The sequence below is a fragment of the Ochotona curzoniae genome, unplaced genomic scaffold (genome assembly GCF_017591425.1).
Source record: "Ochotona curzoniae isolate NIBS_2020 unplaced genomic scaffold, NIBS_Ocur_1.0 contig_430, whole genome shotgun sequence".
NCBI lineage: Eukaryota > Metazoa > Chordata > Mammalia > Lagomorpha > Ochotonidae > Ochotona > Ochotona curzoniae.
In genome coordinates this window covers 16,920,845-16,933,731 of record NW_024466219.1, presented here as the reverse complement: position 1 = coordinate 16,933,731, position 12,887 = coordinate 16,920,845, and the positions used below count along the sequence as shown (strand labels likewise).

The window sequence follows — 12,887 nt, the reverse complement described above, 5'->3', positions numbered from 1 at the left end:
CCTTTAAGGCTCCCGAAGAGTCCAGTAAAGATTAAAGATTTCTCTTCATTTTTACACCCTTTTTTTTTTTTTTTTTGGAGTGAACATCTTATCTGGGGCAACAGAGTTAAATATGCGTGATGTGTTGAAATTCTGGCCTTAGAGGGAGCTGGAGCCCATCATTGACTCAGAGGAAGCTGTCACTAGGAATGAAGTCTGTGACGTAATCAGGCCGCTGAATTGGGGATGTCTTATGAGTCTGATCATTCCAGGAAATTCTTCATTCTGTGATGCCAGGACTCAGATTTCTTGACCTATTTTGAACAGCTATTCTCAAAAATGCCCTGTGGCATGGTCTGTCCAGCCTGAAGCACTTCCATAACATCCTTCCTCCACTTCCTCCTCAGGAAGGACTAGGATGGATATCTTGAACACTCTGTCCTAAGTCATAGGAAAGGCAGTGTTTTCCTCCCCTCGATTTTCCAGGGTCTCATCTTCCTTTTCAGGCCTCATCTTCCTTATCAGGCCTCATCTTCCTTATCAGACCTTTTCTTTTAGAAAGATGTCAAAGAAAAAGACTAGATGGGATAAACAGACTAGGACAGGCTGCAAAGGGACCTATTTTTAATCTGAGTCGTTATAAAGCTGCTCCACTTCTAATCCAGCTCCCTGAACCCATGTTGGGAAACTCTGAAGAAGCTTCTGGCTCCTGGCTTTGAATGGGCCCAGCTCCTGCTGTTGTGAGCATTTGGGGAGTGAACCAGAAGATAGAGAATCAATCAATCTATCTATCTATCTATCTATCTATCTATCTATCTATCTATCTATTTATCTATCTATCTATCGTTCTTGTCTTTCTGTCTTTCTTTCTTTCTCTCCCTCTCCCGCTCCCTCTCCGTCTGTAACTCTGCCTTTTAAGTAAGCCAATCAATCTTTTAAAAACAAAGCTATTTATTCATTTTGGCTCATCTACTACTAGATGTAAACAAGATTTCCTAAATGGTCAGCGTGGATTCACTCATACCTCACTAGGTGGGACACAAAGATTAGTTACTCCTCACTGGGGTATTGAGGATTTCTCTGCACACCCCTCCTAAAAATGTTCTGCACCTAAACTGTTGACACATGTCTTGTTAGAGTTATAAGCCAGTTCAGACCACCTGAAAACAACCAGGTTCAGCAAAATCATGCTTCAACCCTATAAACAGCTAAATACCAAGAAAAATAGACACGAGATAGCTGAATAGTAATCTATAGCCATTTTAAGGTGTATAGAACCCGGTTGTATATAAACCAAAATTGAAATGTCTATGAAGAAGTCACAGGATGTGGTTAAGAACCTGAATTTTCCTTTTAACATATTGGTTAATCAATACCATGTCAATTAATATCATAACATTGTAAATTGTTGCTGATGTTATGTTGGGGCTTTTAATTGATTGGGATGATACTCTGCCGGCTCTACCTTCAGACCAGAGATGGTCTTTCTAAGAAACCGTTGAACTTACCAGGACAATAAGATGCTGGACTTTATGCTTGGTAAATACTTCCAATGAAAGAATCTCAACTGAATTTGAACTATGGTAATGCAACAAGGTGGAGGAATCCACCATGAGGGGAGGGTTTGGGGAGGGGTTGGGGGAATCCCAGTGCCTATAACACTGTGTCACATAATGCAATGTAATCAATAAAATAAAGGGAATTTAAAAAAAAAGATGCATTAGAAACAATTCTATGGACAACGAAAGAGGGACATTAATGACCAGGAGAACCAGATAATCCAAGCGAAATTTTTAGGGGGAAAAAAAAAGCTGAGAGGTGTTTTCATGAGCGCCACATATGACATAAATACTGGAGACAGGAAGGTCAATTAAGAAGCTACCATAACAAAAGGAGGAGACAACAAAATGATGGGTGGTTGGAAAAAAATATAACTGCCAATGAGGAAAAAAAAGCAAAACCAAGTATTCCCAAAGATATTCCATCTTTCTAAAGTAATACAACTATTTAGGAGCATAGAACAACAACAAAAAATTAAACTATATGTTGCTGTCCCTGTACAAGTAAGTGCTAATTTAAAATAGCTTATTTTCCTTAGCTTAAAATACTGTTTTCATCCATTTATTCACTTGGTTCAGATTTATTGATTAACTATAAGAAATAAGAGAACCAACATCAACTTACAAGTGCAAAGTTTTAGGAGGCAAAGGAGAAAAATATGTTTCAGATTTTCTGAGCAGATAGGGAAAAAGGTGGTATCTAGTTTTGATTGATTTGGATTTCTATATCGGCAATTGAACAATTTTTTTCATTTATTTATTTGCCATATATAGTTATTTTATTTTGACCTAACTACAAATAAACACTTTCATTTGTTATTCAAAACAAAACAAAACAAAACAAAAAAACCTAGACTTCCTAGCTTGCATTACCTTTCAGTTGTCAGCAGAGGGCCGCTCTCCTAGAGAACTCAGTGGTTCTTGATGTCTAAACATGCAGCATCCAGCTGTAGGAGCTTAAAACACTACAGTCTGCAACAGTGAGAGAGACATGGAGATGCTCTCCGCAGCTTGGACCCGTGCTGAAAACATTTCTTCCCAGTCGGTTACCTATGTGCTTCTGGCTTTCAGGGTTCAGAGGCTGTAGAGAATGTAAAGCTTGCAATCATAGATTGATGGGGATGGAAAAATCACAGGAGCCTGAGGCAAGATGGACTGGTGAGAAGTGTAAAGACAACTGGCTCCTTGGGAAGCTCCTGACTCCTTAGCTCCTACCATATTCCATAGACATCACACCAAGCAGGGATGAATGAATAAATAGTAACCTTAACTGGGAAGGGCTTGTATTCCCTTAACTTGTACTTACGCGCTGTACATATGGCCAGAGGAGGGTCCCATCTGTCATCCGCCTGGCACTGACTCCAGGGACTGCCTTCTAGAACATAACCATCTTCACACTCCAAAGTTACGTTCTCTTTATAGTGATAGATTTGTCTCATTTTCAGCTCTTTCCGGATACCATCCATAAGCTGTGGGAGGCTGCATTTCACTTCTAAAGTTAGAAAAATCAGAGGGAAATTGATATTTTGTTGGCTAAAATTCACATAATAGAATGCCTAGACCTACTGTGTCCCTGGGCAAAGATAGAACATGTTTTCCATCAGGAAAGACTGACCCCTCTTTCCCATCATATTGATTTTCATTTCTTAGATGAATTAAGGGAATGGGGGATATACTGCACATCTTCTTTTGATTGTTAACAAGTCTACAGTTGGAAAGTTGTTGAAAGACTAGCAGAAGTTAAGACAGTCGTGCTAGTTTTGAGCCCCCATCCTAAGCAAGAAAAGATACGTCATCTTCATTCTTTCCATATATGTGGCAGATACTGTAGTTTTTGCTCTTTATTAAACTCATGTTTATGGCCCATAAACATAATTCTGAATTTAAAGTAACATTTTGTTTTACTAGTTTATCTCATTTAATTCATGCTTGTTCAGCTTTTTCTGTTAAGCCGTCCAATACCTCCTTCAACTTTAAGTGAAGCCTGCTTTTCTGTTGCAATAGTTTCAAAACTAGCCTAAAATATTTTTCCCTTTATAATGTCCAAAAAATACATAAAATGGTATTTCTTGAAGTATAATCTGTGGTCTTTCTATGTCAAAACATTCTAGTAGGTAGGTATTTTAAAAATAGCCTGCTGATCCTATCTCAAAACAGATGCTATAGAATGTGGTTTAAAAATCCTTCTAGGAGTTGGTGTTATGGTTCATTGTGTTAAGCTATCACCTAGAATGCTAGAATTCCGTAAGAGTCCCAGTTTGAGTCCTGCTTCACTTTTTATCTAGCTCCTTGCTAATGTGATTGGGAAGCAGTGAAAGATGGCCCTATTCCCTGGGTCTTTGCCACCCACATGGGAGACACAGATGGAGTTCTTGGTGCTTGGCTTCAGGCTGGCCCAGCCCTGGCCATCACATCCATTTGGGGAATGAATCAATGGATTGAGGATCTCTCCCTGTCTCTTTCTCTCTATATATAACTCTTTCATATAGTTAATATATAAATCTTTAAATTTCCTAACTGACTCTGCCAGTGCCAGGAGCTGGACTGGAAATGGAGTAGCCAGGACAGGAGTTGGTATCAGATGCCAGCATTGCAGGCAGATGCTTAGCCTACTGTGCTAACACACAAGCCCCAATTACTTGGGTTTGATTTCTCACTCTAGATTTCTGCTAGTGTAGACACTGGTAGGCAGCAGAGATGGTTCAAGTAGTTGGGTTCCTGCCTCCCTGCCCTTATGGGAGGCCCAGATTGAGTTTCTCACTCCTGGCTTTGGCCTTGGTCCCAACCCAGCCCTGGCTGTTGCAGACATTTGGGGAGCAGACCAGCAAATGGGAGTGTTTGTGCTCACTCTCAAATGAATTAATAAAAAGTAAAGTAAAAGAAGACAGTATATAGCATGGGGTTTAAAAGCAGGGACTCATCTGGGAACTTATCCTGTATCTCTTTTCACAAGCTGGGTCCCAGGCAGGACTAAGTTGCTAGATTGCTGACATAATTTCCTTCTCTGCAGAATTACAAGGACGATTCCACCCCGCTCCTGCCTTCATCGGAGTTTTTGAAGTCTAACAAAAATGAGCTTTTCAAAGACCTCAGAACCCTGACTAGTCATGGAATATTGTTTTTAATTCCATATTTATAGATTTTTAAAAAACGTTGAAGGAAGTATTTAAATTCACGTGTCATTTTTGCAAATGTAGACAGGAATAAAGGAACTACTTCGTGGTACCTTTTTGCATAGTGCAGATGAAATATTTGATCTTCAGTCTTGAAGACTATAAAGAGGTTCCTTTCCTGGTAATTTCAGGAATCAATTGCTCTTGATCAGTTTGCTGCTATGTGGTAGACAAGGCATTGCCTCACCCAGCTTCAGTTTCTCCCACAATAAGGTGGACATCTAATTCCTTATTTACCTTCTAAGAATACTTGCTAGAACCACTCCAAGCCCAGTGAGCAACTTTAGGGTCATCAGTTAGATGTCAGTAAAGCATTTAAGCTTGGTGTTGTCTATTGGATTACTGGAAATTCCATCTGATACTTCTATTTATTTGCCAGGGTTGGAGATACCTTGCAGCCTTCCTTTCTACCTTTTTTCTGCTTTTTCTTGTTCTTAATATTCATTTCACTCTCCTCTCAACTTTATTAAATTGCCATGATTTCAGCATTCTCTCAGCTTTATACATGAGTTTTCTGTAACAACTCAACAAGAAGTCAGGCACCTTTGCAGTAATGATCCAGTTGGCTCCAAGTTCCTTGGTCTGTACAGAAAATGAAGTCCTTTCCCACCAATAAGTAGCCAGGGTCACAGGTGTAGCTGACTATCATTCCAGGGAGAAAAGGGGCTTCATATCTTCCACTGTGGCGCCCACCTTGGATCTTCGGTGGAGCTGGGCATGCTAGAAATGAGTTCCCACACAAATGCAAGAAGAGATATTAAGCAGATATATGTATATGCCAACACACCAATTGACACTGTCTCTGGCTGTCGGGGTACATGAGCAATTCAAATGGTACTCACTGTTAGCTGATCAATGAAATACTGATTCTTTGCATCCAGAGCTCTGAGGACTTAATACAGTGCTCTGTAATTTCAGCCTGTAAACTCTTTCAGACAGGAAGACATCTGCAACCTAACAACTCAATGCTGGTCTGTCCATCTTGGTGGATAGAACTCAAGTGGGCAGTCACAGCCACAAATGAGCCAGAAGCTGTCACTGGAGGCCAGGTTAGTTTGTTCAATGAATGAGCTATCTTTGCTGAAAGCACAACCTTAACCTCCAGTTCTCTGGAACATCCTGTGTTGATATTGGAGAGGTGAAAGGCCAACCACAAGTAGTCAGTGGCTTGGCCAAGATACTTTAAAATAACAAACCAGTATAAGTGCCTACACTTTAGTTTCTTTACATTGCTTTTACATTACTTTACATTACATCAATTATTAGGCCATCAATATGTACCATTTTTTTTCTAGTAAGAGAATTTTTTTGTCACTTATTTTCAGTGTTTAAAAATATAATCTGTAAAATCTGAACCCCTCCAATTTTCTACATCTTTCCAATTTCTGCCTTATCATCCCATACTCCTCACCCCACAGGAAGAGCCATTGGAGTACTTGGTTTGCCACTTGGGACCCAGATGGCACTTCTAGACCTCTTTGTCATTTACCTGGGAGACAGTTGTGTTCTGTGAGGTAATGCCACCATGTTCATAAACAAAGATGATTGTTACCATTAAAATCTGGGCATTCTTGCTTGGATATTTAGGATATGTGAATGTGGACACTGACCAGCAGACACATGAAGTTCACAGCGAGGGGCAGGACTGCTCCAAATCCCATTTCCTTGACTGTCACTCATGCAGTGGATGGTGCTATTCCCAATGAGTTTGAAGGTTGTCCATCCATTGGGGTAGGAGTCACATGTGTAAGATATTTCTTTTCCATAGGGAATATCTCCCAGTGGAGGTCCTGTGTGTTTCCCATTAAGGATAGCTGGAGGATTTGCACAAAAGATTTCTAGGAAGAAGACAAAAGCATACAAGTCAAGATAACTATACAATAATGGTACTCTGAGATAGTGTTTTAGAAAGAATATAATTAAGATGGATAAGAATTTTAATCTGCAAGGTTTTTGCTGAGCAGGAACTAACAGAGGTGAGATTTAAGTTACAGTGAATTTGCAGTGCCCTTGGATCGTCCAGATGGCTAAGGTTTTAATGGATTTGGAAAGCAACTTTCCTTCTAACAATTATTTTATTATCTGTTTACACCTGGCATACATTAAGAGTTTCAGGTTACAAGACTAACCAGATTTTGACTCTGAGGGTATAAGTTCCAGGGAAACCTCTATGAAGTTTGCTAAACATGCACTGTCATCTTCAGAACAGAAGAGTGTCCCTTGGTGACTTGAAGCAGTTATCATCAGTGATAATACTAGGTATTCAATTGTGTCACCAGAAGTTATGGGTACCTTTTGAGCTCTTTATACTCAGATTAAATAACTTCAAAGAGCTTTTTGGTCTTATCTCTTTGTCCTAAGGAGAAGAAAGTTGTTATTTCTTCCTGCTTTGAATATATCTAATATATCTGTTTAGAGTAATTCTTGAAACAATTCAGTGCTTCTAGTCTGTTGTGAATATAGGGATAGATTCCAATGTTGATCAGAATTAGGTATATAATTAGGCATATTAGGTATTAGGCATGGTAGCCTAGAAACTAAAGTCCTTGCTTTGAACGCACCGGAATCCCATGTGGATGCCGGTTCTAATCCCGGCAACCCTGCTTCCCATCTAGCTCCCTGCTTGTGGCCTGGGAAAGCAGTCGAGGATGGCCCAAAGCCTTGGGACTTTGCACCCACGTGGGAGACCTGGAAGAGGTTCCTGGCTCCTGGCTTTGGATTGGCTCAGCTTTGGCCATTGTGGCCGCTTAGGGAATGAATCAGTAAACAGAATATCTTCCTCTCTGTCTCTCCTCCTCTCTGTATATCTGACTTTGCAATAAAATAAATAAATCTTTAAAAAATAATTATGTATATACATTCTGTATCCATCAAATTATGTATATAAACAAAATAAGGGTGTTAATATATCAAGAAATGGCTGATTTTTTCCCATATCTTAATTGTATCTATGTTTATCTGAAGCCTAATTATATTTTTATTTTAAGCTTTACAAGTCTCTGGAAAGTTGAGTTTGTTGGGTACCTGAATTTCCCTTGTATTGGATATTCATATAGAATTTTACCATAATATTTACTATCCAAATAGATTTTACCAAGATATTTTAACAAAAAATTAAAATAAACACCATTTACTCATAAAGAAAAATGAACTTTTTGAAATGTTTTATTGGAGTGGGACACCTGCAGTTCACGTTAGAGTGCCTGAGTTCAAGGGCCTCTTAATTGCTCATTTCAGCTTGCAGCTAATGCAGATCCTGGAGGGCAGTGAGCCAAGGCTCAATGGGGGTCTCTGCCACAAGTGTGGAAAACCTGACTTAACTTAGCAGCTTTTGACTTCAGTTTGGCTCAGCTTCAACCATTGTGGATGTTTGGGGGTGTGAACCATAGGCTAGACATACATTCATATCATCACTCTCTTTCTCTCAAATAACTAATATCAAGATTATTAAAAATAAGTCTCACCTTGCGTAGTAAACAGAGCAGCAAAATCAAATGTCTTGGCATATAAAATGTGTACTTTATCAAATACTGAGCTCTTAGCGTGTTTTATTTCAGCAGAGATATGTAAATTTAGGGTATCTCATTTTAAACACTAACTCACCAGTCCAACTCACTGTACTATGCTAATTTGTCACACAATTATTATGACATATTATAGCATAGTATAATCAACTTTCTCAAAATTGGTTTATGTATTGGTTTACATAAAACAAACCCCATGAAAGCAGAGCCAAACCTTTCCTATTTCTCTGACTCTTTCCACGCCCTATCATGTTGGAAGCCATTATCAGCAAATTTCTCAGGCTAAACAACAGATAGTGTAAACATGTGAAGGGGTAAACGGAGATAAAAATTTAAGAGAAATTACTTTGTGGTGACAAAACTAAAAGAAAAAAAAAATAAGGAAAACTTGGTATACCTTTATGTCATCTTTTTCTTCCCAGAAAATTAAACTAGTGATGGGAACATGATTTATTAGACCTTTAAGACTTTCTTTGAAATTTTTTGAATAATGAAATTATTTTTTATAAGCAACTGAGTTAAAGACCTAGACAACAGGCAATTCCATGAAGAAAAACACACTGAAAACAAACAAACAAACAAACAAACAAACAAGAGGAATCCAGGTTACATAAACTTTCTTGCTACTCACGTTCACATACAGGAACACTGCTGTTCCAAAGGTATTTCATTCCAACCATGACACAGTGACTGGCAGAGCTGCCCCTTAATCGGAACCTAAAGGAAGAGGAGCAACAGCAAATGTTTGAGCAGCTCCTGCTTCTCCCTTCAGTTCCTGCATGACCTGCTCAGCTTCCTCACATCTGCCTGAAAACCTATGCTTCTTACGTTTAGGCCCAGCTGAAACTCTCAGGTTAGTAGATAGAGACTATTCAGAAGAATCATAGTATCCTATAAATAATAAAGCAATTAATGCTGGTGTGCCTCATTGTCAGACTTCCTAAGCCACTGTCATCTACAGAGGGACCAAACACAGGCTTCTCTATGCCTACATGACATCCTCTTGTGAGGGTATCTGTTACCAAAGGACTTAGTCTCAAGAATTGACCATGAGGAAGAACAGCTCTTGATTTTGGTGAACAAGGCAGAAAGCGCTTGCTATTGCTGCCACCCTTGTAAAGGCATCAGGGGAATGCTCAAAACAACACACTGAACCAATATAGCCGTATTCTAGGGGAAAAAGAAGGGCAAGAGAGAGTGTTTGCCATCCTGAATTGCTCAGCTTAGCACTGTGTCCTATCCTCCTCCTGAAATTGTCCTGAATAAAAAATCATTGAGTGTTAGACCAAAGATTTCTTGGAAATTATTAAAAATAATTGCATGAGTGATCAATCCTTTTGTGCCTCCTATAGACAGGTAATGCAAATTTTCAAGAAGAGCAGATTGGCATAAAGGACTAATAATACTCTCTGAAACAGTAATATTAATCATTATCATGACATGCAGATACATCATTGAATTCAATGTACTTATCTATGTACTATTACAATTCCACTATTTGTTGTTGTTTTTAAATTACTTATTCAACTGAAAGGAAGAGTGCTGAGGAAGAGACATGCCATCTGCTAGTTCATTCCCCAAAGGCCCATAATGACTGGACCAGCCAAAAGCCAGGACCTCCATCCAGTTCTTCTGTGTGGGTACCAGAAAGTCAAACTTGGGCCATCACCTGCTGCCTCCCAGACACATTAACAGGGAGTTGTTTTGGAAGTGCAGAGTAGCTAGGACTAGAACCAGACACTCTGATATGGGATCCAAGTATCCCAAATGATGCTTTAATTGTTAGACCATAATATCACACCTGTTGACAGGTTTTAGTGTCCTGAAAAAAAGCCTTCCATGGTTTTCCAGTGGGCAAATAATTTTGTGTTATTCATCATAACTTTTTTCCTAGCAAATCTTCCATAAACTTTTAAGGCTTCTAACTAACAATTTACTTCAAGCTCCAACTTCCTATGTACTTGATACTAAGTTATGTGTGCCATTTTCTCCATATCTCCTGAGACTGGTGCCATAGAGTCTCCATCTATACTTCAGAATCAGTCTTCCACAAGCTAATATCCATGGATACTTGTTTTCTACCATGGAATTGGCCTCCTTTCTGGACCAGTCAGTGTCTGGACACTCAGTGTCTGTCCTGTTCTACGGGTCTCACTCACCCTTCATCACAAATGAAGGTCACTTGTGCCCCAAGCTGGAGATTTAGTGGAACAAACACATGGCCATTGGGGAGTTGGTCCAGGAAGTCATCACATGATGTCACTAGGAGGAAGCAAAGGCAGGAGATAAGACTGCAATGTAAGAGCAAAGAGATTGATTTGGAAACAAGTGGGGGCACCTGCCCATGTCAGGGCTGCAGGGCTCTGATCTCTCTGGGGTACGCAAGAAAATGTGCCCTCCAAGATGGTGTCTATGCTCACAGCTGAAGATCACTTTCTGCCCAGTGAAAAAGGCAACATTGTTGCTTAGTGTGCCCTCACTATGTAAGATTTCTGAAGAAGGCTGACAACCAGTAAAGGACAGATCCAAAGTGTTTTTAAAATTATGTGCTGTGCCCTAGACCTGACAGTAGTTATGGCTTAAAAATCATAATTGCAGAGTACGCTAGTAGCTGTTGGAGAAAAATATCTAGTAGTTTGGCATCCAAGTTTTACTGACAAGGAAGCTAAGGATGCAGAGCAGTCTTTGTAACAAGAAAATGTATTGCTTAGAGAATCTTTTGATTCACATTTTGGCTGTTTCCAAACACAACCCAATTGACATGTACTCAGGGCACCAGCATGCAACTGAGCTTTTAACTGAACTATGTATTATTGAAGCAAAATGAAACAAAATGCAGAGCTATTTGTTGGGATTTGAGGAAAGTATTCCTTCCTTTCTTCCTTTCTTTCTTCTTTTGGCATTAAATTGGAGGAGCTGGAACAGAATGATTGAAATACAAGGCCTTTCAATCTGATGTTATCATTTTGGTCACCCAGACTCAGAGATCAGAATAGTTGCTTTCTCATATATGTGTATTAAACAAGATACATAAAATGTGTGTAATAGACATAGAACATGCCTATATTACTCTTTGATTATCATCACATATAATAAATAGGGCTGGTATTATATTTATTCTTATTTTAATTCCCTAGCTCTTGTACACACACACACACACACACACACACACACACACACACACACACACACGTTGCTTCGCTAATTTCAACCCCTAGTATTTATGCTTTCCGGTCTCAGTCAGTCACACTCACCCCTGGAGCAGCGAGGCAGCTCAGGTCCCCATCTGTTGTTGGTGCGGCACTGCACGGTATCAGAGCCTTTCATGACAAAGCCAGGCTGACATGTAAATCTCACAATCTCGTTGAGCAAAAATAAACTCCTATTTCCTGTGACTCTGATTCCATTTTCAATGTGTGGAGCCGTGCACTTATTAGTAGCAATACATTGAGGAGGAGGGCTGCTCCAGATACCAAGGTTACCATCTCTGCTGGTACAATGTATTGATGGTTCTCCCATGAGGTCAAACACATTTTCTCCACCTGGCCCAGTGTGACACTGGTAAGTCACCACCACCCCATAGGGAAAAAATGTTTGACTGTTGCTGTAGAATGTTCCATTGGATATGGCTGAAGGCGGCTCACAAGATATAACTAGGAGAAAGGGAAGGTATAGTAAACAACAGCTTATTTATTTCTTTTTCACTATAAATTACTTTACTGTGGATTTAAGTAGCAAATAACAAAGAATCAATGAGTTCCTAAACCAAGACTAATTTTAACATGTTGTTTTCTTCTAACACTTGGTAATAATCAGACACTTATTTTACATAGTTGTGTTTGTGTGTGATGGGGATTCTGCTCATAACAAGTAATCCATGAGAAAATCCCTTGTATTATTACAGTTTACATATTTAAGTGGATAATATGTGTGATTAAAAAGACAATTTATTTGTTTTTACCGGAAAGGTAGAATTATATAGAGAGAAGTAGAGACACAGAGAGAGCTGACTCTCCAAATGGCTGCAGCATCCAGAGCTGTGTTGGTCATAAGCTGGGAGTTATGAGTTTCTTCCAGTCTTCTATGTGGGTGTGAGGCTGAAGCACTTGGGCCATTGCTTGCTGCCTTCACAGGTAATAAGCAGGAAGCAGCCACGACTCCAACTGGCACTGATAGAGGGTGGCAGCAGTGCAGGTTGCTATACCATGTGCTGGATCCATCTGTGAGATTTTGTCATAGATTTTTAAAGTTTTTTTTTAACCTGCTACATTATTTTTATTGATTATTTTGGTTATTTTATATATTTATTTACCTTTATTTATTTGAAAAGTAGAAAAATAGAGGGAAAAATAGAGCCATTTGCTGGCTCATTGCCCAACTGTAACAACCAGGACTGAGCAAGGCTGAAGGTAGGAGCCTGTAACTCCACCTGTTCTCACAGTGGTGGCAGGTACTCAGATACTGGAGAATCACCTGCTGCCTCCCAGGATGCATGTTATCAGCAAGTTGGATGGAAACAGAGTATTTGGGACTCAAACAAGGCTCTATGAAATGAGAGGCAGGTATCCCAAATGTCAACTAAACCTGCTGTTGTGCGATGTCCACCCTTTTTTTGTTGGTTATTAAATAACATCTTTGCAAGTTAAATACAC

At 39.5% G+C, this 12,887-nt stretch overlaps 1 protein-coding gene across 1 annotated transcript in view; it reads right to left on the bottom strand.

Moving 5' to 3' along the window:
* Positions 1–12,887, bottom strand: part of CR1 (complement C3b/C4b receptor 1 (Knops blood group)) — a 102,543-nt gene that overhangs the window by 10,920 nt on the left and 78,736 nt on the right. Inside the window, 6 exon segments of the mRNA XM_040985794.1 lie at positions 2,845–3,030; positions 5,255–5,431; positions 6,322–6,549; positions 8,867–8,952; positions 10,395–10,497; positions 11,490–11,888. Of these exon segments, the coding sequence (XP_040841728.1) occupies positions 2,845–3,030; positions 5,255–5,431; positions 6,322–6,549; positions 8,867–8,952; positions 10,395–10,497; positions 11,490–11,888 (1,179 nt within the window).